We start from the raw sequence: 27,787 nt of genomic DNA, 5'->3' as shown, positions 1-27,787 counted from the left end.
GCCGGGCACACCCCCACGGGCGACGCAGCCGGAGCCGGATCCCCGTCCCCCCCCCTCCCCTCACCCGCCCCCCGCCCCGAAGCACGGACTCGCGTGGCTGCTCCACGGGTTTATTACTACAAACATAGAGGGGGGAAGGAGGTGTGGGGGGGGGCGGTTCGCCCCGGGACCCGCCGCAGAAGCAGAACAAGGCACACGGCGCGGGTGGGGACCCCCCTCCCCGTTGCAGCGCCGGGCTCCGCGGGAGGGGGGGCGTGGGGGTCAGCCCCGAACGGGGTGGGACGGGGCTGACCCCCACGTCCCCCCTCCCCGCGGAGCCCCGCAGGCAGGGAGAGCCGCAGCTATGTACAGGGGCAGTGACAGCAAAGGGCTGCGCTCGGTGTGTACAAAATATACAAGGGTAGTGTCCTTCATCTGCCGATTTTAACCCCAAAACCAACCCCCCCCTCCCCTCCCACACCCCACGTAAAAACACGACGCCAGCCCCTACCCACCGCCCCTTGACCGCCGGAACATGCGCGTCTTTAAAAAAGCCGGTGCAAGACGCCACGCTGCACGGCCGGGGACGGCGAGCACGGGCCAGCCCCGCTGGGGAGAGGCTTGTGCGTGGGGTGGGGGGGTCCGGCGGCAGGGCAGGGGGTCCGGCCCCGCTCACGAGAGGCTCTGCTCGTCCTCCAGGTGAAGACGCGTCTGCTCGAAGAGAAGGGGCTGCGTGGGGCTGCCGGTGCCGCGGCCGGGGAGCGTCTTGGTGAAGTCGGATGAGCCTGAGTGAGGAGAAGGGGGTTCAGCCCCAACAGCGCAACCCTGGGCTCAGACCAGGAGCCGGGGCCAAGGAGACCCTCGCCACCCCCTCCTACCCTGGTCTGACCACAGGAGAGCCCACGAGCTCCGTCCCCTCTGCCCCTGCTTGTTCAGCAAGCGCCAGGGGTGGGACACGGGAGACGAAGGGGACACAGCCTGGGAGAAGGCAGCAGAGGTTCATGGTGCCCACCAGGCAGCAGAGCCCTCACCCAGGAGCCCAGCAGGAGCTGGTGGGGAGGGCCGGGGTTTCTGCTGCCCCACCTGGGATCCTGGCACTGGGGGACAGCGGGGACCCCCGCGGGGTGCAGGGAGGCTGGTGCCAGGACTGGGAACGGAGCCAGGACAGAGCCAGCAGTGCAGGCCGGTTGGTTTGTTGCCCCCTCCTTCCCCACCCCAACGGCCAGGATCAGTCCCATCCCTGCTCTCTCCCGGCTGCCGGCCTTCCCAGGAGGGGCCCTGCTGCCCCACACAACAGCGATGTAAGAAGAACGAGAAGACGTACCAGCTTACTCCTCTATACCAATAGAGCAGGAATCGGGACCCAGTGCTGCCCAAGACAGGAGGGAGGAAGGCAGACAGAGAGGGAAGGAGACATTAGAGAGGTACTCAGAACAGACTGCGACTCTACGGAAGAAAACAGGCTGCAACGACAACAGTCGGGGGCGAGGACAGCGCAGCGTCCCACGGCCGCGCTTGCCAGCAAAGCACGGCACCCTGCGGCCCTCCCCGCCGCGACACCGCCCCGCGGCAGAGGGGTGCCCGCTGCCCCCCACGCTGGCTCAGTCTCCCAGCAGCCGGCCCAGATGGTTCCCCTCCCTCGGCCGAAAGCAGGAGCGCGGTTTGGGGGCAGGCACGGGAGGCCACTGTCACATAAACTGTGCCATCGAGCGGCCGCAGGCCGGAGAGGAGAAAGGAGGGGAAGGACAGAGACAAAAGGGTGAGGGAGGAGGAGAGAGAAGGGGAGGGCAAGTTACCTCTGCGTTAGCCCCCCTCGCCCACAGCTCGCTCTGCCCGCTGGGAGGAAGAGGGAGCCCGAGCTCCGGGCGGGTGCGCTCCCGTCCCATCCCAAGGCTGCAGCACGCCGCCCCGGCTGGGGAGGCTGCCCCCGCTCAGCCACACCGTCCTCGACCCCCCCGGCCCCTCGGTGCCTCGAACCGGAGCCATGAGCGCAGCAGGTCGGCAGCGTGCCTCCAACCCCAACGGCGCGGCCATTACCTGGCAGGTAGACGTCTACCGGAGGGTCGCTCTCCGACTGCGTCAGGCTCCTGTGCTCGCCGCAGCTGCCGTCCTGCAGGACGTCTTCGACGGAGGGCGGGCGGCTACCTGGAACCAGCCAAGAGCGCAGCCCCTCAGTCCCCAGCCAGCTCTGGGGGGGCACGCGGCCAGGACGGGCTGAGATCTGGCACGCGAGGAAGCTCCCCGGGCCCCGCCAGCCCGCAGAGGTCTCAGGAGAGCCGCGCAGACTGGCCCAGGTCACAGTGCCGAAGGGCCACCTCTACACATGCAGGCTCATGCCCCAAAATGCACCCAGCACTCCTCTCGCCCCCTCCTCATGCTCTCTGGATGCTGACTGAGCACCAGAAACCCATCCCAACGACATGGGGCACATCCTGCGTGACCAGTACCGTGGCCGTGCTCTCACCAGGACCACAGTGGTGCACGCAGCCATCTCTGAGGAGACAGCCCATGGCATGGAAAGCTCTACTTGTGTAGAGCTTACAGCAAGGAGAGATGCTTGGCAAATAAACCAGGGAGATTTGTTTATTTTGCTCCCTCACTTCCCAGAAGAGACCCTGGCACCTTCCTCTGGTGAAGCACAGCAGCTCAGAGATGGACTTCGGGGGCTGGATGTTTCTGAACTCATATGCTTATTCCCCAACTGTCCCCGTCCCACCACAGTGGAGCTGGACACCAAGATGAGGTCTGGCCGCCCCCACGGCCGAGTGCGCACCTACCCTGCTGCAGGGACGAGGCCTCCTCCATCTCCTCCCCTGGCACGCTCTGTAAGGAGGAACAGCACAGGTTACTTCTGCGGGCTGGAGGCCTTTGCTGCACTTGTCTTGTGCTCTGGCTTTCTCCAGAGAGCTGCGCTCGGGGCCAGGGCTTGTTTCAGGGGGGAGCAAAGGGCCACCCCCCAGCGCTGTGGCACCACGGGCCGGGACGGAGAGGTTTTTACAGGCAACAGCAGTGGGTGCTGGAAGGCGCAGAGAGGCCCAGCTTCCACCCCCGCCCCAAACACTGCTGGGCTCGCCCAGGAAGCTGGGGGAAGGTCAGCTCTGACATGGCTCAGCCAAGTGGCTTTCCAGTGTCCCAGCTCCCAAAGAGGTGTGAGGAGCACAGGGAGCGGCCACGTCCTTCCCCGTGGAGCCCTACGGGTAAATAAAGGCAGCCGAGACCGTTGGCTCCGGGCTACTCGTGCTGAGAAGCTCATCTTTACCCTGTCACTGAGGAAGCGATGGCCCTTCACGAGGCACCTCCCGTGTCCCAGAAGAAGCCCCCCCAGAAGAGCTCTGGCTCAGAGCAGCTCCCCGGCGGAGCACACTTACTTCTGGAGAGCTGGTCTCTCTCAGGACCAGCTCACCCCCGCTCAGCGCTGGCTGCGAGTCGGAGTCCTCGGAGAGCTTCTCTTCATCCTCCTCGTGGATTGGGGACGAGGGAGACCGTAGTGTGCTGCGGCAAGAGAAACTCCATTTGCAAGGAGCTGCAGTGCTGCCAGCACCACCGGCCCTGGAGGATTTGGTGACAGCAGCTCAAGTTGTCACCACCCCTGCCCTGTCCCTCCACCAGCAGCATAGGCCAACAGGCATGAGCAGGAGTTCAAGCTATTGAGCTAAATCCACCGGGCCCCTCCAGCCTCAGCTGCACGGAGAAGAGCAGCAGCAGAGTTTCTGGGACAGAGCTTCGGCACAGTGACACAGCTTGGACAAATCTGCCTTTGCATGGAAAGCAAGAGGCCCAGGTCCCACGCTGCTCCTCACACCTTCCGGGGCTCCCTTCCCAGGGGGAAGTTTGGAATGGAGCAGAGTGAGGAGTGCCAGGAACAAAGCCAGTCTGACCCCATCTGTACAGCCCCGCAAGGGACACGTGAAGGGCACCTGCAGTGGGCTGCCCACTCCACGGCATCCACACCTACATCCTCCATCACGAGGCCACGAGAGGAGGCTTCAGACAACAACTAAAGGATGTCACTCAGCATTTTGTGCTCTGAAATTAAGGTCACTTTTCTCCCCATTCTTTTGTTCCTGGGGAACTCCACGGAAAGCTAAAATCCAACAACATTTGGATGTCAAATGCAAATTGAGGGACTCTCTACATTGGAAAGGAGACATTTCCATCCACAATTTGGATGAAATCTCCTTGTTAAAAATCCTCTTTCTTTTGGTGACAAAGCCAGCCCTTAGAGACACAAGCCGGTCACCTCAGGTCCGAACACAGGGGCAGTGTCCCAATTCTCTCGCTGGCGTGAGTACCTGCTGGCCTCCTAAAATTCTGAGTTAGAGTGCTACCAGTGATGGGACCAGCCAGAGCCCTCTCCCGCCCAGCGCGTGAGGCCACAAGCCCTCAGGGCTTGCAAGAGGAGTGGACCCCTCCGTCCCCATGCTGACCTATCTGGAGACTTGCTCCGCTTGCCCTTTTGGTGGCTGCTCTCCACAGCTCTGTCCATCCCAACAAGCGGTCGGCTCGCAGGCGGCATCCCATCCACCACGCCAGAGTAGTTGATTTCATCATAGAGAGGAGCTGACGGGATGGAGGGGGAAACAGAGCGAAGGCCATTCAGCGCTTCCAGCAAGGAAATGGGCTCGTAGCCTGGAGGGATGTTGTCAGAGCTCTGCGGGGGAGAAAGAGGGGGCATGTTAAGAAACCCTCACCAGGCAGGAAGCCCCTCTAGAAAGGGGAGGCCCCGCTGCAACCCAGCCCTGCATCTCCCACACTGCGCTCCCAAGCAGCCCATCCCCACAGCCACCTCTCCAGGGAGCCTCAGCCTCCTTCCCCTGCACCAGCCACACGCTCCCCTTCGGGTTGTAACACTGATGGTCCAGGCAAGTTCCCAGAGCAATGCTTGAGAGACTGGGCATCTCAGCAAGCCAGAACATGGCACCCCCCTGCCATACTAGGGAGCCCTTTCAAGAGCCAGACAAGGAGGGTGAGAAAGCAGGTTCCTAACAAAGCTGCTATAAAATACATTTTTTTTTCCCCTTCGCTTAAAAGTTCCTCTGATGGTTCAGAGACCCTTCCAGCTCAACAAGCACCCCACTTGTGCTTCCAGCCCTGGTATCCACAGCTGTTTCACAGCACCACCAGAGTCACTAAGAGAGAGTCGAAGGAGGGGAGTACATGTGCACCAGCTGAGAGCTGGTTCTCGGAGCCGACACCACTTCCACTTCTCCCATGGACTCGGTCCTCCCAGCTGCTAACGCTAGCGCTCTGCACAGTCTCCTCTGCTAAAAAGTAGGAAAGGGATCACAGAACCACTGACCCCGAAAGGGAGGAGGGCAAAACCGCACCAATTCCCATTCCCTCTGTAACTCTGCCAGTCAAAGGGACCCTTGCAAAGCCGTTAAACCAACACTGGTTTAACTCCAAAATTCCTCCTGATCATCAAGGTCCTGTGGACTGAGAGATAAATGGGGTTTATGCTGCAACCCGGTTGGTTACAGGCAGCTCAACCCAGCCTGCTGCAAACAAAGAGGCAAGACTGCAGCAATCCAGGCTTACATTAAAATAAAGATGTTTCAGCCCTGTATCCTCAGGGAGGTGATTCTATGTTGTACCCAAGATGGCACGTTGCTGCTGAGCCTGGCCATGAACTCCTGTAGCTTCTCTGGGCCTGATCTCCCAATCACACAGCTGCAGATGAGCCTGCCCAGCAACCTGTCCCAACACAGCCATTAATTTGGCGTGAGCTGATCGCTGAACTGACTCACCTGTGCTCACAGCAGGAGCTAGATCTGTCGGGGAGGAGAGAAAGGCACCTGGGGTCAAGCATCAACCCCCATCCCCTAAGTATTGGTCTTGTGGTGGTTATGAGCTTGCGCTGCAGACCACAGCTGGTGACTGCAAGATAACCAAGCCAGCTGAACAAGGAATCCGTTCACAGTTGCTGCCACCTGTAGGCGGTGGGGCCAAAAGCCACCTCCACAAAAACATTTCATTTCCAGACAGCAGCTCGGAGGTGCTATTTTGTGGACAGAAGAGTCAGGGAGACAAAACCCCCCGGCTCATGTTTAGGACATTTTCTCCTGGCTGTGTAGACCAAGGCTTGAGGGTTCAAAGGCTGCTCATTTTGGTTTGCTGTGGTGAAAGCTCAGGTTCTGCGGCACAGCTCAGAGGCTGGAGGAGGATTTCTCAGCCCATGGCTACAACACCCTCACTGCAAGTTACTGAGCCTTCAAACAACCCTAAGAGACACTGCTCTCTCCTGGGAACCCACCACTACACACCCATAGAGCCCACTGCTCCAGCAGGAGTACTGCTGGTCGCTGTAGGAGGCTTGCAGAGAGAGCGAGCCAGGGTCATGCCATGCTTGCAATAGCCGCGTTACCTGAACCCAGCCTTAGGTTTTCTCCAGACCTGACAAGCACAGCAAGCCACATTCCTCGTAAGGCCGAGCACCTAGGCCGGCTTGAGCAAAAGAAAACTGCAGCCTCCTTGATACCAATGACAGCTGTAGCTGCATTTGACGGGAGTACACAAAGAGGGCACAAACAGACACTTCCCGGCCTGGGGGCCTCCCTCACCTTTCCCCTTCCCAGCTCCTGGTCCCCCACAATTGCCATTCATGCTGTCCCCAGCACGGCGTTCCAGTTACACACTCTCACACCAACTCGGAGAGTCCCCAACAAAACAAGCTCCATCCTTCCCATTTCTGTAAAAGCAAAACAGCCCATTGCAGCCAGCGTTCCTGAGTGCAAGACCTGGTCCAACTGTGCCTATTTGTCTACCTCTACATCCCAGCACCGGGATGGAAACCACAACAAGATGTGCCCACGTCAAACTGTCAAGGGGATGAGACAAGTGTAAGGAAGCTTTTGGGTGAGCCAAGGGGACAGCAGCTTGCCCGCAGTCCTACAAAGCTACGAAAACATCTTGGCCAGGAACTAGAAAGCAGCCAGGCTCAGGACCTGGGGACAGTCCCTGAGTCACTGTCAGACCCCTGCGGCAAGCTGCTTCCATCTTGCTTATTCCTCCGCGCACAAACCAGGGAGGTTAGTGATGTCTGGGCAGGGTGTGAGCGTCTCACCGCTAACGTGGAAGCAGTACGTGGAGCGTCGCAGCCTGTGCAGGGGCACAAGTCAAACCCAGCGTGTCAGCAAGCCCTCGCATGTGTAACACTTCCACGTGCTAGTGACGCTGCTGGCAAAGAATTGCCGTAGGAGCCAAATACAACCAAGTCCACTTACTGTTTCCCTTCTAGGTTTCCTGCTGGGCAGGGAGACTGTGCTCACTTTAAGGGGTTTAAAGGAACACTGTCAAGAGAAAACCATGTTTTAAAGAAGTTGTTTCTTGAGGTTAGTGACGCGAAGAGACACACAGCATCTCCTCACCTCGCTCCAGGTGACAGCACCTGCTTCCTCTACACACCATGCTCTGCTTCACAACCACCCTCACGGTTCTCCCCCGCCCTATTTCTTAGCCCCAGTTGAAGGCAGCAGGGCTACAACGCTGCAGAGGACAGACGGATACAACCAGGCTCTTTCTGCGACAATATCTTTCTGTTCCCATGAAAGTCTGTAAGATGATATAGATGCAGATCTCCCTCTCCTCACTCTGATCTCACGTGTCTCGCCAGAGCCAGCTGTGCAACAGCACTGCTCAGGCAATGAGCCGCTGCCCTCACCGCACCGGGGACGGGTGACCAGGACCTAAGGCCACCAGCACCACACTTTCCATCCCACACTCCCTCAGCTGCCTGCCGAGACCCCGATCACTCAGGGATGCTGGTACAAAGAGGCCTTTCTGCTACCACGCTGGGAACCCCGATGCCAAGGGCGTTTCATGAGAGCACACTGCCACGCAGATGTGCATGCAAGTCAAGTGTAACCCCCCCACCACCATTTTCCCAGCTCCCACCCTGTCATGCCCAGTCTGCCACTTTTCTGCTGGGACAGGCCCCGAGAAACCTTCTCAGACTGAAGCTTCTGTGGATTTGTTTCCTCCTAAAGACAGGAGGGCACTTGGCTAAAACCAGCCATATTACTCATCCACGAGAGGAGAGATCCTGGCTGTCTAGCAGGGTTGACAAGAGAGGCTGCACTGCTCAGGAAGCCCTTGCTCCAAGGCCTGAGTGCACCTCCTGAGGTCCCAGGGACGCCAGCCATCACGCCACGCAACTCGTGCACGCGCAAGCTGCCTGCTCAGGCTGCGATCAGCGCCCAGGCTTTGTACACGGGGTTGCGAGGTACTTACAGAGTGCTCGTCATGGTCAACACTCTGTGCCAAGACAGGGCTGAACGACACCGGCGACAGAGCCCCCGGCTTCTTCCTCACAGCCCGGATCTGCAGCAGGGCGCGGAAGGCTAGGAGAGAACAGCAGGCAGGTGACCGTGCGGCCAAACAGGACCAGACCATGCCAGACGCGAGCCGGAGGAACTCAGCTCCCCACAGACAGGCCATCGGCACGGGGGAGCTCCCCGTGAGCATGGGGAGCAGGACCATGGAGCACACCAAAGCCAAGCGCTATGGTCTGGCTTCTACTTGATCAGTCTATACTGGGGAGAGATCTGCTGGCCAAAAAAAAGTCTGGGTACACGTAACCCTTGCGGAGAACAGGCACTGCCTGCCCCGGTACAGTCACGTAGTACAGAGATGCTTCAGGCCTGATACTGTACAACACAGTAAGAAAAACATGAGCTCGGCCTCGGGCAGCACACTACAAGCTACAGAATGGTGGGGGACCTCATGCAAAACCACTTTGGGTTCATTCAGACTCCGCAAGTCTCAGCCCTGGGGTCCCGCTGGCACTGGAAGCATCGCTCCTGCCATCAGCTGCTCACTCACCGGCCGGCACTACGGTGGCAAGAGGCTCTGCAACAACTGCAAACCCAGCCAGCGGGTTAGTGGCTGAACTCCTGTCTCCAGGACAGCGATCCCTTGGTCCTCCCACCACAACAGCTTTGATCTCCACTGCCTGCCCACAGTCCCATTTTCTATCTGCAGATCTTTAATATTGTTAGTTCCTCTCTGCCAAGGGCGCATATGAATAAGCCAGACATCTGTTCTGATGCAGCTGTAAGAACTTGCTCATACATAAGGAAAAGCCCAGGCATTTCTTGTTGCACCCAGCCGCTTGCAAGATCAGCCTAGAGCCAGAGGTGCAAATCTGTCCTTGCTGCCTCTGCACTCCCTAGAAGCAGATTCCCAGGAAGTCTGACACGGGGGCACTTTCCAAACAAATACAACCTACTCTGCTGCAGCATGCAGATGAGATAATGCTGTTCCTGTGTTTTAAATTGTGCTACTTATAGCCAAAGCTATCTGGGACTTCCTCTGATAAGATTTTGCTTTTGGTTACTGCGTCTTTGCCAAGTTTGAACTGTTTAGACTTAATTTCTCAGGCCAAACATCTGTCTTGGGCTCTTTTTTCTTTTTCTGAGAAGTATCAATTAGAAACAATCAAATACCTCAGAGACCAAGCACAGGGTAAAACACATGATCTGTCTATTCCAGCAAAAACACAGGCATTTTCTCATGAGACGCCTATGCCTCTGTGCTTTTGAGAACAGACATGGAATTCAGCAAGTGCTGCCTGAGTGTCAGAACGGATATTTAATCTTTTCCATCTTTTGGGAGCTGAGCAATGCAGGGGTTAAGCAGATCCTCTTAACTCGTTCTGGCAAAGCAAAGGACTCCAAATTGACTGTTATCTCATCTCTGCCTCCCTGGTAAAGTCAAAATTAGATTGTCAGAGGGAAAAAAAATCACGCAAAGTACTTGGACAGCCCTCCGGTGGGGCTGGCTGCTGTCTCGGCCAGATACTCTCAGGATGAAGCTTCTACATCCCCTCCTTTGGGGGATTTTCCATCTTCTTCACCAAAACACAAGAATTGCCTACATGGCACGGCTCAGAGCACCTGCACCTTCAGGTCCATCCCAGGGAGGGGGCAAGTGGCCCGGGAGGCACTGGACAAAGGGCCATTCTCCCACGTGCTCTCCTCCTTCCCTGTTCGAAGACAGTTATTTTAGGTGCCAGGGATCTCCAGATGCCAGTGAGAGCAGCAGCATGTTTGATGCTGAGCCTTGGGGCGCGGTATATAAAACACATGCTCCCTCTCACAGCCTGTACTGACTTAACAGGAGCCCAGGAAGAAGAAAGATGCCCTTGTTTGCTGGGCACACACTCACGCAGCCTGCAGATGGGGCAGTTGTTGGCCTGGTAGCGCAGGGTGTCAGCGCAGGAATTGCACAGACAGAGGTGTCTGCAGGGCAGAATGAGGGTGTCGCGGAGGTCCGACAGGCAAACCACACACTCGTTGCTGTTGTCGCTGTTCTCGTCATCTGAAGGCTGCAATGAGAGGCAAGACGTTGGCATGTGAATGGAAAGGACCACATCGAACTGCCAAGGGACTCTGAAGCCTGGGGAAATTTCCCACCCAAGAGTCTGTGAGAGCTGGCATCCTCTTTCTGCAGCTCTCAGCAGGGGTTTCTCAAGGAGAGCAAGCTCCAGCCCACACAGCCCTGCTACGGACACTCCTTCCTCTCGGGGCTCTGCTCTGAGCTCATTAAAGGCTAGAGACCAGGGCACTGTACCGTGAATTCACGGCATAGCTGTCCCTCCCCTGAGCTAAGCTGTGTGCAGAGGGGAGCCCCCTTGGGGTAGGGATCCCCTCGGCTGACGGGGAGCAAGAACAAGCTCCTGCCTGCCAGCCTGGTGGCTCCCAGGGTCAGCAGGGAAGCGGGCTCTTTGGCAGTCCAGCCTTTCTGCCCCATGTCCACAGAGACCTTGCTGGCTGTGGCAGGCAGCAGGTCAGGCTGCCCTCGAGCTGGACAGGAGGCACTCCAGCCATGTCTAGCCCAGTTTCCACAGGTCCTCTGAACAAGCGATGGAGTGGGTGGTTCTCCTGCCACAACATCTTCACCGGTCTCCTGTGCTAGCACAAGCTTTAAGCTGCAGGAGAACCAGCCTGGGATGTTCACCTGCTCACAGCTACCCTGGTAAAAAGGTCAGTGTGAACCCCTTCAACATGAACATGCATCATCACACTAGTCTTTCCGTCACTCAGAGCCCCACAAATGGGATTAGAGCCACCAAGCAAGCTGTTACTGGGAGGAGAAACCCACTCTCCAACCACAAGAGCTCTCTTCACTGACACTCGAGAACCCCACAGTCTCCCCACCGATGCCACAGAAGTTATGCCAGAGCCCACTAAACTGATGACCCAGCATGGGCCACCCTCCACCTTTGTCTATTCCCACTTCACGAGGCCCCTTTGGTCACCAGCGCTAACACATGCCAGACCATGGGCAACCTTGGTCTAAACTGCAATATACAGCATCTGCTGCTGCCACATCCACACCCAGCCTGCTGACCATGCCAGCAAAAGGCTGCAAGCCTGTCTGCTCCATCAGATGCACTCCTCATCTATTTTGGGAGGTAGGGAAGGCAGGCTTTTTGCTTTCCCATTCATACAGTTTGCTAAGTATACTAGGAAGAACAAAAATGGCCCCAGGCCACTTGTCTGATGGGCCACAAATGTGTGATTGCTGGATCAAGAGAATCATCACAAGACCCTGGAGGACTCAAACAGAAGCCTTCAATCCTCTTAAATAGACCCTGTGCAAGAAAAATCTTTGAAAAGACTTCTCCCTCCTGCCTCTTCAGGCGCTACCTGTTGGCACAAGCAGACAGAGACCACAGGATGCTTTGAGCAGGACACTGCATTGCTTGGAGAGGAAATCCTGCTTGTCTTGCTCTTTGACTACTCCTCTTTTTGCAAATCACACACTACACACACCAGAGCAGGCTGATCCCGAGGCCAGCACTTGGTACACTCTGAAGCCCAGGTGGCAGCAAAGGGCAGCTCTACATAAGGCTAAAGCAAGCATAAAGCAGTCACGTCATCTGCATGGGGCTGTGCAGCAAGCTGGGATTCAGCAGAAGCTCCTGCCTAAAGATGGGCAATGTTTCTTGTTAAGGCATTTGCATATACACCCCGTAGTGATGCTGTGCTCCCTCTTGCTGGGGGATGCAGGCTGCTCTCTGGGCACCGGCAAGCCCTAGAGAGCTCAGTTCCCTGCAATACTATGGGAACATGCAGTCCCCCCATTAAAAAAAAACCAAAAAACCAAACAAAAAACCTCCCCTACAAACAGGAGACGAGGAAGGAGTCACAGGAGCAAAGCACAGACACACCAGGCACGACTGCCTTGACTGCAGAGAGGCAGTGAGATGGTGTGGGCACCAGAAGGAAGATTTCAGAGGAGCCTGGGAGGCAATGCTCATTTACAATCAATGAGGAGAAAAAAAGATACTCTTGGCCTTGCAAACTGGGAAGCACGTAGACTGGCCAGCAGCCTCAGGGCACCAAGAGCAGCAGCTGACACTGGCCCACTGTCTCTACAAGCCCTAAAGATCAGTGCTCTGCCCCATGGGGCACTGATATCCTTCTCTCCCAGCAATTCCAGCCGCAGGGAATATCCTCAAGAGCCTCATGCTATCTCAAATTATCTCAGCACAACTCGACTGATTGTTTGGGCCTTACAACAGTGAGGACCTGCTGTCCCTGGGCTTCTTCAGTGCCTGCACACAGACTTGACAGTCATTCGGGGAAGCATCTCCACATTGCCCTGCCAAGCCCCATAGTTAAGCTCAAAAGCAGAAGGTGCAGGCTGGAAACCCACAGCTCAGGGAGCAGGAGCCTCCTGAGCACCTTTACCTTGGTCTCTTGGTTGTTTTTGTTCTCGATGCCGTAGATCTCCTGAAGCAGATAGCTCACCCGGTCAACCTAGGGAAGAAGACAACAGTTGGAGTGCCAGCTGCTCTGTCATTGCTGCTTCGTGATCACCTCCCCTCCCTCCCTGTGTCAAAATGTCCATGTTACACCCACGGCAGCTGGCTCCCCTAGAGCTACACAAAAAAATTAAGAAAAACAAATATTGCAAAGGATATCTGGGAGAATGAGTTTCTCCTTGCTCAAAAAGTGGTGCCCATCCCATCTGGTCTGAGCAGGGAGCCCAGGTGACCACTTTTGTCACTATCAAAATCATCTGAAAAACAAGTACTCTGCTTGTCTCAGAGATCAAGAGGGAACATGCACCCATAGCTCAAACAAGCCAGAGGCAATCAGCCTTCCACAGTCCTTTCCTTCTGTGAAGTACTGCTTAACTTTAACCAAGATGAACTTCCACCCATCTTTGTAACCTCAGGAGAGGTGCTGTGCCAACAGCTCATTACTGGCACATCAATGGCTGCACATCACTTCCCTGTTCATCACTGGGAGCATACGGTCAAGCTACTGAAGAGACAAACCATCTCCCTTAGCACGAGAAGCACTCGAGGGACAACATTAGTACAGTGTCATTTACTACCACCTCCAGGCCCTTGGCATCTCTAAATTGGGGCGTGTGGTGGCAGAAAGTGCTCTAGGCGCAGTGGAAGCTGCTCACAGCCCCAAACCTGGGACGTACTCCTCGGAGCCATAACTTCACGCAAACGCTGGCAGCTGCCTGCAAACTCCCCTGAGCAGCTGAATTAGAGACAAGAAAGGCTGATGGTTCAAGTCCCAGCAAGGCAAACCCCCTCTGCACTGTGGGGTGTTCTCCCCTGTTCCCTAGCTTAGCCAGCAAGTACAGGCGAGACTTACAGCTATGAGGAGCAGCCTCTACAAGGATGCACAAAGATACTGGTCCCCTGAGATTTGGCACTACGCAGAGCTTCGCCAGAGCAGTGTGTGTTCCTCCGCACAAAACCGCGCAACAGGTAAAATGGTGACGGGGTTGCAAGGTATCAAACTGACACATCTCGCAAAGAGGGGAAGGAAACGCTTTCTTGCCATCTTCAGTAACTGTCCAGTTGACACCATGCAGTGAAGCCAAGCCACCGGGAACCCGGTGCTTCAACAGCTCGTCAATCCCAGGGCTTTTGGCATTTCCGTGTGTAACTGGCCTCTCTCCTCTCCTTTTGTCAAGCCAGGTGCTCAGAAGAGCGATGGCTTTGCCATGGGATTTCAGTGCTGCAGAAGACGTCACGTGCCAAGATGGGGGCAGGAGCTAGTTATATCCAGCCTGTTTGCCAGTTTAGAAATGCTCTGAGCTGGGACGCAGCAGCTTTAACAAACGAATTCCGGAGTCTCCCTGTTTAACTCAGCGTGCAGCTTGCAGACAATCTGTTCTAGGCCTGCATTTCATGGCAATGAGGTCAGTTGTTGGACTACTGAGCAAAATCCTCTGCAGTGGCTCACAACTCACCCAGGAAGTTTGGGAACAATTATGCAGGAGATGTCCTTTTGTAACTTGACTTTTCAAAGAGAGTCTTGTTACAGCATCCTGACTGCTCGGAGGATCGTGATAACAGTGAGTGCAGAAGTGGTCAGCTCAAAGCAGGAAGGAAGGAAGAGATCAAAGCCTCTGCAGGAGTCTGCATTCGTTTTAACTGCTTGTCTCTAAAAATCCCAAGAAGCTCATGTCCCAGTAGGAAAAGAGTGAGCAGTGCAACGTGGCTCTTACTGGAAAGATCTCTAGGTTTTAAGAGAGTAGGAGTAAATAGGGAGGAGTAGGTGATTGTACACAATGCAGTCCTTCACCTTCGCGCTTCTCCAACCCATCCCGCACCACGTCACCCTTCCAAAGGTTTCTGTTGCTATATAGAGCCTCAGCTGATGCACACAGGAGCCACCGGCCAAGTCCAGGTCATGGTTTTCTGCTGATCCATCTGTTTGCATTCATCCATGTTGAATTTTTTTAAACAGGTTGCCACATACATTATAATTGATCTCAGCTGAGAGAACAAAGCAGTTCAGCTCATTAGCTGCTGCTTCCTGCTCCCAAAGATGCACACAAAAGGTACCTGGGAATCCTGGCAATGGCAAGGAGGGGAAGGCAAAAGAAAAGCAGTGATGGGGAAGAATGTACGATGTTATACTGCAGACATATACTCTATACCTCTGCTCTATGCTCTTATGGGTGCAGATGCTATCTCAGTTTCAGTGGTACTGTGTGTTCTTCTAGCAAGAGCTTCCTTCTATTTTAAAAGCCATGAGAGAGAACATACAAGTATTACATTTTACCAACTGCCAATAAAAAAAGAGTACCCACAACCAAACACTGAGTGGGAAGGTTACACGCTCTGCCAGTAAAGACAGACAGGCACAGACTGTTTCACTGCAGGAGTCAGCTAACCATACTGTGGTAGGGTGGGAACTTCCCCGGAGAGCACTTCCAGCAAGACAGCCCTCCATTTGGGGAGTCCGGAGTGCTAAATGGAGAATGGTACACACTGCGTTAGTGTGCACAGTAACCCAACACCAACACAGAGAGCTCACAACCGTGTAAGCACTGGGGTTTTTTTTAAAAAAAAAATTAAAAAAAAATCCCCCCAAAAATCCACAAGCAAGATAGGCGAGAGGCTTTTCATCAACTCCTGAATGCTCTTCTCTGATCAGAAGAATATGTGAGAAGAAGGACCACTGGCATCACACAGCTCTGCTCCCCCAGTGCTCAGGCAGCCTCTTCCAGCACAGTGCACAAGCTCTCCCTTCAGAGGCATGGCTCTTCTGGATGTTCCCACTACAAACCTGCCTTCGCACACTCTGTAGACTCCTTTCCGGAACAGTCTCTGGCTGTCTCTATTAAAAATACTTGTGGGACCCAGATCGATCAACTAGCCAGGAGACCACGCTGCAACACAGCCAAGTTAAGCACCAAGGAAGGGAGGGGAGCGCAGGTCAGTCTGGGACACACAGGGCTCAGAACAGACGTCAGGCTGGCGCGGCAGTAACTCACCACTGGCACCGGCATAAAGCTCTGGCAGCGAGGGCTCATATTGCTGCCACTGGGCATGAGCAAGTCTGAAGGACAGGCCATGAGTCTCTGCACAGCACTGGTGAGGCAGATAGTGAATTATTGAATGCAATTTTGAAATATGATTAACTGGTACTGTTTAGTGGCTCTTTTCTGACTTGGGGACTGGAAAGAACATCTTAGAGCAAAAAGTGTCTAATTAAGGCACTCAATGACCTTCTTGGTAGTAAAAGGTTTTTTAATTCAGATCAGAAAACCCTAGCCATCATCACAAGCAGCTGAAGTCAAACACGTTTAAAGCAGAAACACAGCACACATCTAAAGGTGAAGGGATCGACCACCAAAATCTCATCTGCTTCTCCAAGACAATTTCAAGCTGATCTTTGCAGCAGGATTACTACCAGATTTCCTTTCAGAAGCTGAAATTCTTGGCAATCTTACCAGTTTGCAGTTGCTTATGTATTTCTCTCTATGCAAGACTGAATGCAATTTCAACCTTGATAAGGCAGTGCACAGCTTCTGCACATCACACCACACCGGAATGGGCTAAAAAAGGGCTACAGATCCCTAATGTTTCCCTGTTTGCCAGTCTCCCTTCTTCCCTTCCCCTCATAACACATGCAGTCTGGTATATGAACAACAGCTTCAAAGCAAGACCATTTCTGCGACTGCTCAAGTCCCAGGATACTCGTAGGGGACAGGCAAGATGAGCCAAAAGGTCTCAGTCCCTGGGGCCGCTCCAGAGATACCATGGGCACAACAAGAAAGCTCATGCAGGGAGAAGACGATCCCCTAATATCTTAACACATAGCATGTGGAAAGCTAACAGTTTTCAGCTTCCAGGTGGGACACGGGGAGCCTGCAAAGATATCCTTCCACACCACAAAACACAGAACCTAAGGAGATCAGGCAGTGTCAATGAACAGATGTGCTTCATGCTACTTAACGTATACTGCACTTAAGCTCACTTATGCAAACCTAATTTACTTGCACCTATACAGATGTGGAAGCATCAGCGCTGTGCTATGTCTAGGGGCTCTGCCAGTTTTGTATTCAAGCGCCAAATGCCAGCAAGGCAGGAACGTATAGGAACTGTACACAGTGCCTGCCTCCCAGCCGAGCACAGAGACCTGCACCATTGCTCTGCCAGTCCCCCGCTGCCGTATTTGTTCCCCCCAACACACATCTGGCTGTGCAACCACCCACCCAACGTTAAGGGTTGCCAGCAGCTCACTGCCTTTGCTTGTGATATCTGAGCTAACAAGATGAGATCTCGGGCTCTCGGTGAACTAACACGGACGCTTCCCACTGGGTACAGTCAGGCACCTGTGGGACACCAGCAAACGTCTTTAATCAAGCAGTAGACAGGAAACAGGTACTTACGATCTGCTTCTGTTTTAACGGCTTCACGGAAAAACTGCCATCAACATGCTAGCAGGAAAAAAAGGAAAGGTATTAAATAGCTGAAGTGTACAAATTAAGAGTAAAACAGACTCATGATCAGAGTTGGTGTCTGCTCCCTAAGGGGAGGGTGGCATATGTATAACCGGGACAGCCCGAATGGCAATCATTCCCAGCAGAGTTAGGGGAACAGGGTATCAGAGTGCTCCTTGTCTGCTCCAGTGCAGAGCTAGACAGACTTGGCTTAAGTTAAACCTGGCTGAAGTGGGTCAGAGCATACACAAAAATCCATCGGCACACTGGATGCTTTCAGGTTGTAAGCAGTCCAACTGGGTGCAAACACTTCTTCGGCAAGTCCAGCAAGACTTGGCAGGGGATATTTGTTAACACCCTAAATAACTTCCAGTTACAGAGCCATTCTTGAGGCCAGAGCCCCAAGAGAGCAGGGGGCTGGCAGGAGGCTGAGAACAAGGCTTGTCCACTGGATGGAGTCAGAAACAAGTCACACGTGCTCCACATTGCCATCTTCAGAGCTGCAGTGACCACCTCGAGCCTTTGATTTGCTCAGTGGCGGCAGGCACAGCTGCAACAATTCTGTATATACCTGGCATCAGAACTAGTGACAGGAACAGTGTGCTATTTCTATTTTCTCCATCATTCGCAAGGGCCAACTAAAATGAACCAAACCAACTCCTCTGCCAGAGTCTAGAGAGCAGGAAAGGAGATTTAGGTGAAACTCCAGCAGGTCCTGCTGCTGTGACTCCTTCCTGCTGAAGGAGTTTCAGAAGGAAGGGACAACAACATTGTGCAAAAGATAAAGCAGTCCTGTTTTCCAGGCAAACACGAAGTGCCAGGTCTCTGCCTTTGGAAGAGCTGCAAGGCCAGGCTACGCATAGCATCAAGGTTACTATTCTGATCTTAAAGATATATAAATATATATAAATAGCAAGTTACCAAGGCCTGCTGGTCTGTCTGTCCTCTGAGCATGCTCTGGTAATCAGCAGCAGTGCTTATTAGCAAGGACCTCCTCTGGATTTATGGACCTACACTTCAAAAGCTGCAATTATTCTAAGGATGGGGAATATATTTTAATCAAGCAGGGAGGAGAAAGAACTCAACAAGCACTTTGCCCTGTGACTTTTTATTAAAAGAAAGATTTTGATCTTGTTTCAAGCATTCAGTGAAAGGTGAGAAGTAAGAAGTGGCCCCACCAGACAGCATCTCCCTCTCACAGCACACACAGACTACAAAAAGAAGGGAAGCACTCTCAATCCTTGAGCTCAGACCTGGACACAGGACATAACCCAGCACTGATGGAATGGCCTGACCAGCTTTAGTCGGTTCCCAGTTTTGCTGCATACCTCGTTCAGCTCCCTGAACATTAAGGGGGATTTTGCCATAACCTTTGTGCACCCAGAGAGCTCAGAAGTTCTGCACAGTACGTGGAATTTACCTATAATCCTTGAAATCCTCCTTCCAAAGCTGGAGAAGGAGGTTCAAGCCACTTTCCAATCTCATGAGACAGAAACTTCCAAAGCTTCACTTCTGCCCTCGTGCTAATACATTCCCAATACATGTGTATTTTCCTACTTTCTATAAGGTGCCATTACCAAGTGCTGGACATGGGATGCTAGAACAGGAAGCTGGGACAAATCCAGGTCCAAACGAGAGCTCTACTCCCTAACCACAGAGGCTGGGCTTACTGCAACAGCACTATGTTTGGATACTTGGAAAACAGCAACAAGACACACTCCTTTGTAAGTGAAAATCATACTCGCATCATCAGATCCAAAGCCTAATCTGAACCTAGCTACAACCAAAAAGCTATGACGGGAGCCAGGGGAGCACAGGTGAGTCTCGCAGATGAGGAAGGCAAACGTGCATGGAATACTTCCAAATCAGGCTGTAACATGCAGGAAGCTGGTGGTCTCATCTATTTTTCTCTCCTCAGAACTGGTTGATCATTCACTTTGCAAGGCTAGGGGGTCTCCATCTATAGCAGGACTCCAAACACTACAGCCTTCCCCAAGGACCCACTGGCCACACTGTCCTCTCCCAGGTGCTGCTGAACAACAACTGAGGGATTCCAGTGTGTTTTGTTTTTCCCGATCAGCTGGAGGAGGAAACTAGAAGAATAACATCCCTGCCCTAGTCCCAGGCATCCTGCAACTGCCGATCTCATTTCTGACAGATCTCTAATTGCCAGGAGTAGAACTACCTACAGAGCCAGTGCCCAGAGCAGCCTTTCTAACACTGAGGAAAACCCATTTTCTTCACATACTAAGTCCAACAAAAAAGCAACCTAGAACACTTAGAGCATCTTCCAGCCACAGGGCTTCCTTAGGACAGACTGTGCTTCCCATGCCCTCTGACTCAGCTTGTCACCATCCACATTATCCACCTAGGAGGAACAAAATAAGACCTGTCAGCTTGCTCAGGGATATGGCGGGAACCAAGCAGATTGAGAAACAGAAGTCAGTCCACATGCCAGCCTGGAAGTGGGGAATTTCTAACAGCACAGCATTGATGCTGCTCCCCTCTACATGCCCCAGCTCTGCTCCAGCATCTCTTGCCTCATCTTAGCATGTCACTACAAGTTCCACATGCCCAGGATGTGTCTGCAGTATTACCACAACCAGACCCAACATGGTGCAGTTATGGATCTTGCAACTGTTTTCAGGGTCCAGTTTTCATGGGAAGAGATTTTGTTATCAAGCTTGTGCATACAGCTTGGCTTAGCCTTACCATGTAGGTAGCGGTCAGCTACATCAAACATGCCACCGAAAGGTAGTGGAGCTCAAAGTCTTCATGCAGGATGTACCCTAATTCTTTAAAAGGGCTTGGTGGTATGCGTAAACTAAGGCCAAACAATGGTGCAACAGGGTCTGGACACAGCAGATCCAGTTCTGTAAAGAGATCACGAGGCCCTGGAAAACTGCACAGTAGCAGCCATGGTCAACACCTTCCAGCCTCAAACATCACAGCCACTGAGGCACACCCTCTCCCCACGCACAGGAAACACCAGCTACAATTAGCTGAGTGACCAGCTCAGGTACAAATGATAATTACAGGCTGCACAGGAGCTGCTGCAAGCAATTATTTGTACTACTCTAGCACTGAGGAACCCCGGTCACGGGCCAGGACTCCATTGTGCTAAGTGTTATATAAATACAAACTAATTACCCATGGAAACGTTACATATACAAGGGCAGAAGGGAAAAAAGAACTCATTTACCTTTTCAAATGCAGCCAGAAGAACATGGGCATGACCTGTCACCTCAACCACCACTGGAAAAAGAGAAAGAGCAGTCCTGGTTAAACCTTTAAAACAGCACAAGCACAAAACTACTACAAGCTGAATTTTAGTCCGTTTACAATTTCTAAACCACCACCTGTTCTATTTTCATCTCCTCTTGCAATTTAAAACTTTTCTTATCTTGTTGTCAGGTTGCTTCATCTCACACTCCTGCAGAGCAAGAGCAAAACCCTGCTGGGCTCTGTGGTGGGCCCTACAGACATGCCTTCATTATCCTGGGTGCTCCAAACGATCCCATTTTGTTTTCAGAGGTGGAAAGGGAAAGCAAAACAAAGAGCTCAGGGGGATTCTGCTCGCCCCTCAAATTCCTGTTTTTAATTACCTGAATTTACCACAGAGATTAATAAATCCATCTGGTTTAACAGCAGTCGGCAGTACTTCCAGCCCTGGTACTTATCACTTTATTTCACTCTAATCTGACATGCTTATAAAACATTTATTTCTCATACCAATTTTGGACATTGAAACATCTCTGTGCAGTTCTCTGATTTTTTCCCCAAAGACAAATATCACATCTTCCCTCTTCCAAACTCGAGGCTTCTGTCTTAATCCACCAGCAATGAGAAGGGGCTGTCAGAGGTTTCTGTACTGCATTCATGGCTCCCTCAGCAAATAAAAATACAGAATAGAGGTACAACCCCTGTCTCTCTGGCTCAAGACTCTAAAGGTTCTGTTCAGCTTCAACTGGTTGGACCCTTTTGCTTAATTATGTTCAGGCTCATCATATGGAAATGGGAGACAGAGGTCGTGGAGGAGTCACCGAGGGAAGGGAAGGCACGTGACCACCTCGCCCTGCCTGGACCGAGGAGGACCCGGGCTGTGCTCAGCACGTGCAGAAGCGCTGGCAGACACCGCTATCAGCTCTGTGCCAGAAAGCTAACAGCTGAAGGAAGCAACTCCTCTGTTGTCTAAAAGAGAAAGGAGCTCCAGGAATCATTCACTGGAATACGGCACAAAGATCGTGTTTGGAAACAGCGGTATGTGGGAGAAGAGTCTATGCCTGCAGAGTTGCTGGGTAACTGAGATTGGCAATTTGGGTGCAATCAGGAACATAATGGCATGCAGAAAAGAGGGCTGAAACTGGGAATTTATCTGCTTGCTCCCCGCTCCGCCAGCCAAGAGCAAGGCTGTTCTAGCTCACTCAGTAAATGAAATTCAGGTCCCTCCCCGCAGTTTGAATAGCCAAGAAAGAGATAACAGGCATCGCTTCCCTTCGTACCCTCCATGGCATTCAAGCAGCGTGTGTGGCTGGAGCTGTGTGACCCGTTCTGTGCGGCACCTTCCCCCCGCAAAGGGTTTCTGTACCTTTCCCTGAGAGCAATCCCGCTGGCAGGAGTGGGAGAGGGCTAACATTGCAAGCTCACATTCTTCAAGGCACGCAAACATCTCCTGGCAGAATTCAGTCCAAACCAACATCTCGCTGACCGCTATTTTAATTTGCCATTCAGTTTTATTTAACACAAGCAGTTAAAGGCCAGCTGTAATTTTCCAGGTGCTTCAAACACACAAGGCCAGCTCCTTCCAGTCCCATCAGTTAAAAAAAGAACCAAAATACACAACAATTTCCTCAAATCTCGCTCAAGTGTCACATATTTTTGTGCTGATACTCTTTCCAGGAGAGGATTTAAAAGCAATTGCCTTTCCAGGTTATTAAAATAGATGACAGTTCACTATTGGCTAAGACTGGGCATGGTATGTGCATAAATGTATGCTTCCCATGCTGCCTCCTGTTCTATTTTTGGTCCTTCTAGGCATGCCCAACATTAGAAAGTAAAAATACCTTGCCAAAAGCTCCATAAACAGAGGAAGGTGCTTTATATTTATGGTCAAGAAATATACATATATGTCAATTTTACTAACAGTGCCTGAAATCACTAAAAACAGATGCACTTCAGAAGTAATTTTCTTTATGTTGCACTGTGCTTTGTTAGTCACACTTTAAATTGGTTTCATCCAGATCTATTTCACTCTGCTTGGAGGACTGTAAATAACCCAATGACTTTCTGGGGACTTTCACATCTACAACATAAGAAACTGAGCAAATGACTGCGCTAAACAATGCAATCAACAATGGATTTTTTTCCTTTCTAATTATTCTTAAATTTTGTACAAAACGTTACAAAATGCAGAAGTGAAATGCTGGTCCTGCTGACCACAACAGCCCCAATTTTAGAGAAAACGTGACCTCCTTGTGCCCTTTTCATTGCTGATGCTTAGAATGAGTGCAAACACATGAGCTCAAAAGCACACGCCCCCTAAAGAAAACACTGTGCAAGGTGAGTAACAATTTAAACATTTACTGGACTTCCCTCTCCAAAATGGCAACGTGCTTTAAAAATAATCAAGAATATTATTTCTCATCAAAGGTTATGCTCTTTTATTGTAACCATTCAGCACCCTTCAGAAAAAGCAGGAGAATTTTAAACGGCTGAATGAAGCTGTATTTGGTTGAACAGTGGTCTGAGCATTTTAAAACCATTTCTTTTTCTCTCACTGTGCCGAGGGGAAGGCCCACCCTACAGTTAGCTACAGCTTTTATGAAGACAACTTATCCCTCAAAGAGGAGGAAAAGACCAACTCCCTCCTTGCCTTACAAACTGCAAATGCAAAACCCAAAGAGAAAGGAAGCAATTCCCTCCATTTTGTGTCTGGAACTGGTGGCAGAGCCAGGAGCTCTCCTAAACACCATTCCAACACTAAATACTTAGCCATTTTTCCCGTAAAAAACAGAGGCTATTTTTAAAAGCATGTTTTCATGTAAGAAGCCGTGGTTAGCTGGGCCCTTTTAATACAGGGAAGTTAAGGTGAACTCCTGAAATATTTTTATTCTGGAAAGGCTCCCCAAGCCTTTGTACAAGCAAAATGTTTCCATCGTTGCAGAAGGAGGCCTGCCCTGAAGGAGTCGCATAACCTCAAAGAGAGCTAGAAGAAGACCACGCTTACCATCCCCTTCATCCACCACCGCTCGGATGACCACAGGGAACACGCCACGATCCAAGTCAAAGTTCAGCTGAGGGAAAGAAAAGGGATGACGTTAGACAATTCACACCAGGCTTGCCTGAAGACAAAGCTTGAGATAGCATTAATATCAGAAGAATGAAGGCCCCTTCTGACGGGTCCCCAGTCCCTGGTCTCAAAAGGACACGACAGAGCAGGAGGATTTAATTCAGCCACCAACTTGCAAAGGGAGTCAGCCAGAATCACTACAACATATATACATTGACATGGCACTGAACGCCAGCCGTGGCTAGCAAAGCAAAGGATCTGCATTTGAATTTTATACGGTATTTAATTCTCACTAATTCATATATCCTGAAAGTCTCCTGAGTGATTTGTAATAGGACAAGTTTCTCAAAATATATCTAGTGCCATAGTTTTGCTTGCGTATGGTAGGATATACTGGTTATAGCACAGCAGTATGCATTATGCTCCCTACACCACAACTTGTATGAAGTTCTTGAAGACATAGAGAAAAATCTGTAAAACTTCAAGCTCACACAACACTCTAAGGAAACACCAGACTGATTTCCATCTCTTGGCATGTTATGAAATTCAGGTCATTGACCTTCTAATCAGCGAGAGTGAAAATTTAAGACCTCACTTGAGTGCAAGGAAAACAGACTCAATTTCTTCCTTTGCCCTGCGCTTCATTAAAGCGCTTCAAAAGCTCCATGTCATCTTACAAACACAAGAAAAACGCAACCTGACAAACACTGTCCTATGCCAGGAACAGAAGTGGCTCAAAGACTGGATTTCTGGTGTTTTTTGTTAATTACTGACTTGGGTTTTTTTGTCTCATCTCTTGCCAAGAGAGAAAAAGATGTCATTCCACCATGGTGCTCCAGGTAGTCTGTTTTCAGTTTTCCAGTGAAAACTGAGACCCAATTTGAAGGGCCACAGCACCTTTGGGGCTTCCCTCACTTTCCCGCAGCCCCAACATCATTTGCAGTGTGATTTTCTCCAGCCAGCCCCTCAAAAGATAAACTATCAAGGTAGCTGTTGGCATCGGCAAAAACGGCAACCCAAAACACCCAGACTGGAGGGAAGGTGACGCTCACCGTGAGCCTTAACATAGCTGAAAGTGGTTCCTCCTCAGATGAATTACAACCTAAATGTTCATCCTGAAATGAATGATAACTGTACACTGGGAGACGATATACCCTGGCAGCCACCAGCCAAGCGTGCCGTAGCCCATTAGCCACACGGCTGCGCCTCTGCCAAGAGCCGCAGGCACGTGCTTCGGACTGCAACAGCTCACCAACCTTCCACGGGAGGGAAGAGGGAATTGCAAGCCTGCTGCTCTTCTGTCCATAGCTGCATGCTCCTCGTGCAGGCTGCATGCGTTTGGGGCCACTGAGCTTCTGCAGCGCTTTCTAGAAGCAACTCCTAGCTGGTTACAAAGCTTTGCACACACACACACATGCATTCACATGTGCATACTTGATTCCAAACAAAAAGCATGTGCTGGAAGACCTTACGATTTGACCTAGCTAGTCTTCAAACCTGAGGGATATTGATTTTCATCCTCTGTATGATGGTTTTACATTTTATTCCTCCTTTAAACTACCAGAATCTATTCTCTTTCCAAAACAGCAGAGTGACAGAGCAAACACAAAAATCTCATTTAACCTCTCAGTATTTGTTATAGAAGAGACTCAATGAGCCACTATTTTCCAGCTTGCATTTTTGAACCATTTTGGCATGCCACAGAGGGAAAATTCATCGAGGACAATTGATTAAAACTGCTGAAAGAAGCTTATGGTTTTGCTTTGCTTCCTGCTCTGATTTATTACTGTATGACAACAGTTACTGTTTGTCCATTTGAAGGGAAAGTCACATCATAGAATTGTGGTTGCTTTATGATACAAACTTTTGCGTTCTCAAACAAAAGGCCTCTTTAAGGGTCCATTTCACATTCATTTTTAGGGACCTGAAAAAAACTGTCTCAACACAAGCCATACACTATAACTTGCAAGCAAACCAGTATATTATGAAGACAAAGTAAACTTTTATAAAGCTTTCCACATAACAACCCAACATAACATTATTTTCGCTTCTGTTGGCCAGCCAAGAACTACATCATATGCGAGTATTACACTGAGCAAAAATATGAAGTAAATCTGGGTTTTTTGGACAACAGCAATAAAAAAGCTGGAAAGCAATCTGAAGCATGCAATTGTACACAGCTGAGTGATAACACTCTGCCAGCTCTCTCAGATAGAAGTGATGCATTTCAGTGGCCAGCTAAGAAGATTTAGCCGTATGCATTTTACTAGACTTGAGAGGACAAGGACTGATTATGTACATGGAGCCGAAATGGGAGAAGAAACTCTTCTGAATCACAGTGCTTGTTCCACATTTTCTCCACAACCAGAGCTCCCAGTAACACCAATGAAAAAAGAGGAGACAGAGGATGCAGCAGAATCAAGCAAAGGGAGCTAGAAGCTTACTTTTCCGCAGCATATCTCCCTTTAAGCTGTCAAAGGGACATGACTTTAGTACTCGAGTTACAGCCTTGCTGGCAGGAACAAAAGTGAAAATTAAACTTCTCAATTCTTTAAGAAGAAAGGGAACTGAGCTCCTACTTTCCAGCTCTCTCAGACAACAGGAGGGATTGAAAAGCAGCTCTTCCAGGCTTTTGTAGGCTGAACTTGTGAAATCATATATTGGCAAAGAAACCAAGACATCAGGAGACCAGACTCTGCAGGCTCTTGGTAACCACCACGGCATTTGTTAAGGCACGGGACTGATTATAGTTATAACTGTAACTTCAAGACAATAGCTATTCAATCTTCTCAAAATACATGAAAGATTACTTTTTTCCCTTTCTTTTTTTTTTGTTTCTTTTTCTTTTCTTTCTTTTTTTTTTTTTAAATAGGTAGAGTTATCTTCTTTTTTGTTTTTTTTTTTTTAAATAGGTAGTGTTATCTACCAGGGTTCACATACAGAATACTTTTATACAGGCTTGGGTCAGGAGATGAACACTTATCAGTGTTGACCTGTGAGAGGGGTCCACAGGAACAAATACATTAGCAGTAGCTACACACCGACTCCTCTGCATCAGAAATCTCTTATGGCAATTCTGCACAGAGCAGGGGAAAGACCAAGGCCTCCCTGCCCTGCGTCATTGCAGGGGAAGCCCTTGGGCCAAAGCTCAGAGATTGAAGAAGCAGAAAGTTACTGCCAGGGTTGGAATTTTGCAAAGATACCAAAATTAACAGGAGTCCACAGATCTTGCTATGTAGTAAAAGCCACAGCGCTTAATTAAAACCAAGCCCTCGTCTGTTTGCAGTTATGGGTTAAACTAAAAGGAGGAAGGCATTCCCGTATTCAGCATTAATGCACCAGTGTGAGTCTGCCCCAGAAGGGAGAGCATCCCCCCACAACCCTGTACTGCTATAGTTGTGGCCCTTAAGCAGAACAGGACTCTTCCAGAGCAGTGGTCTCCAAACTATTTTGACTATTCATCCCATCAATAAAATCTTTTGAGCACATACGCCCCATATATGTGTATTTATTATTTATAAGATATATACATGTATTACTGAAATTCTTCCCGCACCCCAATGAATTGTCTTGCATGCACCCCATTTTGGAGACCACTGTTCTAGAGGACCAGCCAAAAAAACAAAACCAAAAAAACACCAAAACAGAGAGATCAAGACAGACATTTGCTCCCACAAGCTCTTTGGCTGGCAGGGGGAGGAAGGCTGAGGAGTGGCGGGTTCCTCCAGGAAGAGCTCCAGTGCCAATCTCCGCAGTCTCCCTCCCACACCAGACGTTGGGATGCCAGCTGATCAGTGATATCAAAAGTCGCTTCTTCGGGTTTCTTCCGTTTGCCTGATCTACCTGCCAAGTTCCCATGCAGTGTTGATACCTGCTCCTCCCAGGGCCCCATTCGTCTCACACCCACAAAACGTGCCATGGCACCTGGGAGAGGGTGTCTTCCAGCCATAACTTCATGGCACTAAATGGAGTCCAGTGCTTCTGGGACAACAGGGTTGTGGAAAGAAGGGGATGCCGAGAAGAGACTTACCTCATCGTCCTTCCAGTCTGAGAAATCAATCTTGAAGGAAGGCAGGGAGAACTGCTGGCTTACCCCTCTCTTGTAATGAACCGTCTCCGACTGCAGAGAGGGATTCTTTGTGCTGTATCTGAAGAAAGGGGGGAAAAAGAAAACTTGCTGTAACAAACGATTGCTCTCATTCATTCACGCCTGTCCGCCTTTCAGGAATCACAAGTGGCAGCTCTAAGAGGCAGAGCTGGCAGGGGCTGGCAGCCATTCAGTGGGCATACAAAACGGGAAGGGAAAGG

General features: G+C 51.1%; 1 protein-coding gene across 7 annotated transcripts in view; it reads right to left on the bottom strand.

Annotated features, from left to right (window-relative positions):
• Positions 1-96: 96 nt before the first annotated feature.
• Positions 97-27,787, bottom strand: part of MGRN1 (mahogunin ring finger 1) — a 57,273-nt gene continuing 29,582 nt past the window's right edge. The window contains exons 5-18 of one of the 7 annotated variants that reach the window (XR_012676199.1): positions 27,510-27,627; positions 23,417-23,483; positions 20,393-20,445; positions 17,140-17,187; positions 12,675-12,743; positions 10,144-10,303; positions 8,209-8,318; positions 4,407-4,630; positions 3,348-3,471; positions 2,757-2,802; positions 2,017-2,124; positions 1,304-1,348; positions 299-764; positions 97-216 (exon numbers count right to left, since the gene is read on the bottom strand). Coding sequence is in view for 6 of the 7 variants with exons in the window: in XM_075165972.1 (XP_075022073.1) it covers positions 652-764; positions 2,017-2,124; positions 2,757-2,802; positions 3,348-3,471; positions 4,407-4,630; positions 7,203-7,268; positions 8,209-8,318; positions 10,144-10,303; positions 12,675-12,743; positions 17,140-17,187; positions 20,393-20,445; positions 23,417-23,483; positions 27,510-27,627 (1,306 nt within the window). In the remaining variant the exon portion in view is untranslated. Of the gene's footprint in view, positions 765-1,303; positions 1,349-2,016; positions 2,125-2,756; positions 2,803-3,347; positions 3,472-4,406; positions 4,631-7,202; positions 7,269-8,208; positions 8,319-10,143; positions 10,304-12,674; positions 12,744-17,139; positions 17,188-20,392; positions 20,446-23,416; positions 23,484-27,509; positions 27,628-27,787 lie in introns of all 7 variants that reach the window. The other 6 variants (XM_075165970.1, XM_075165972.1, XM_075165971.1 and 3 more) reach the window with 6 other exon arrangements.

The sequence above is a fragment of the Calonectris borealis genome, chromosome 16 (genome assembly GCF_964195595.1).
Source record: "Calonectris borealis chromosome 16, bCalBor7.hap1.2, whole genome shotgun sequence".
NCBI lineage: Eukaryota > Metazoa > Chordata > Aves > Procellariiformes > Procellariidae > Calonectris > Calonectris borealis.
This window is presented reverse-complemented; position numbering and strand designations above follow the sequence as displayed.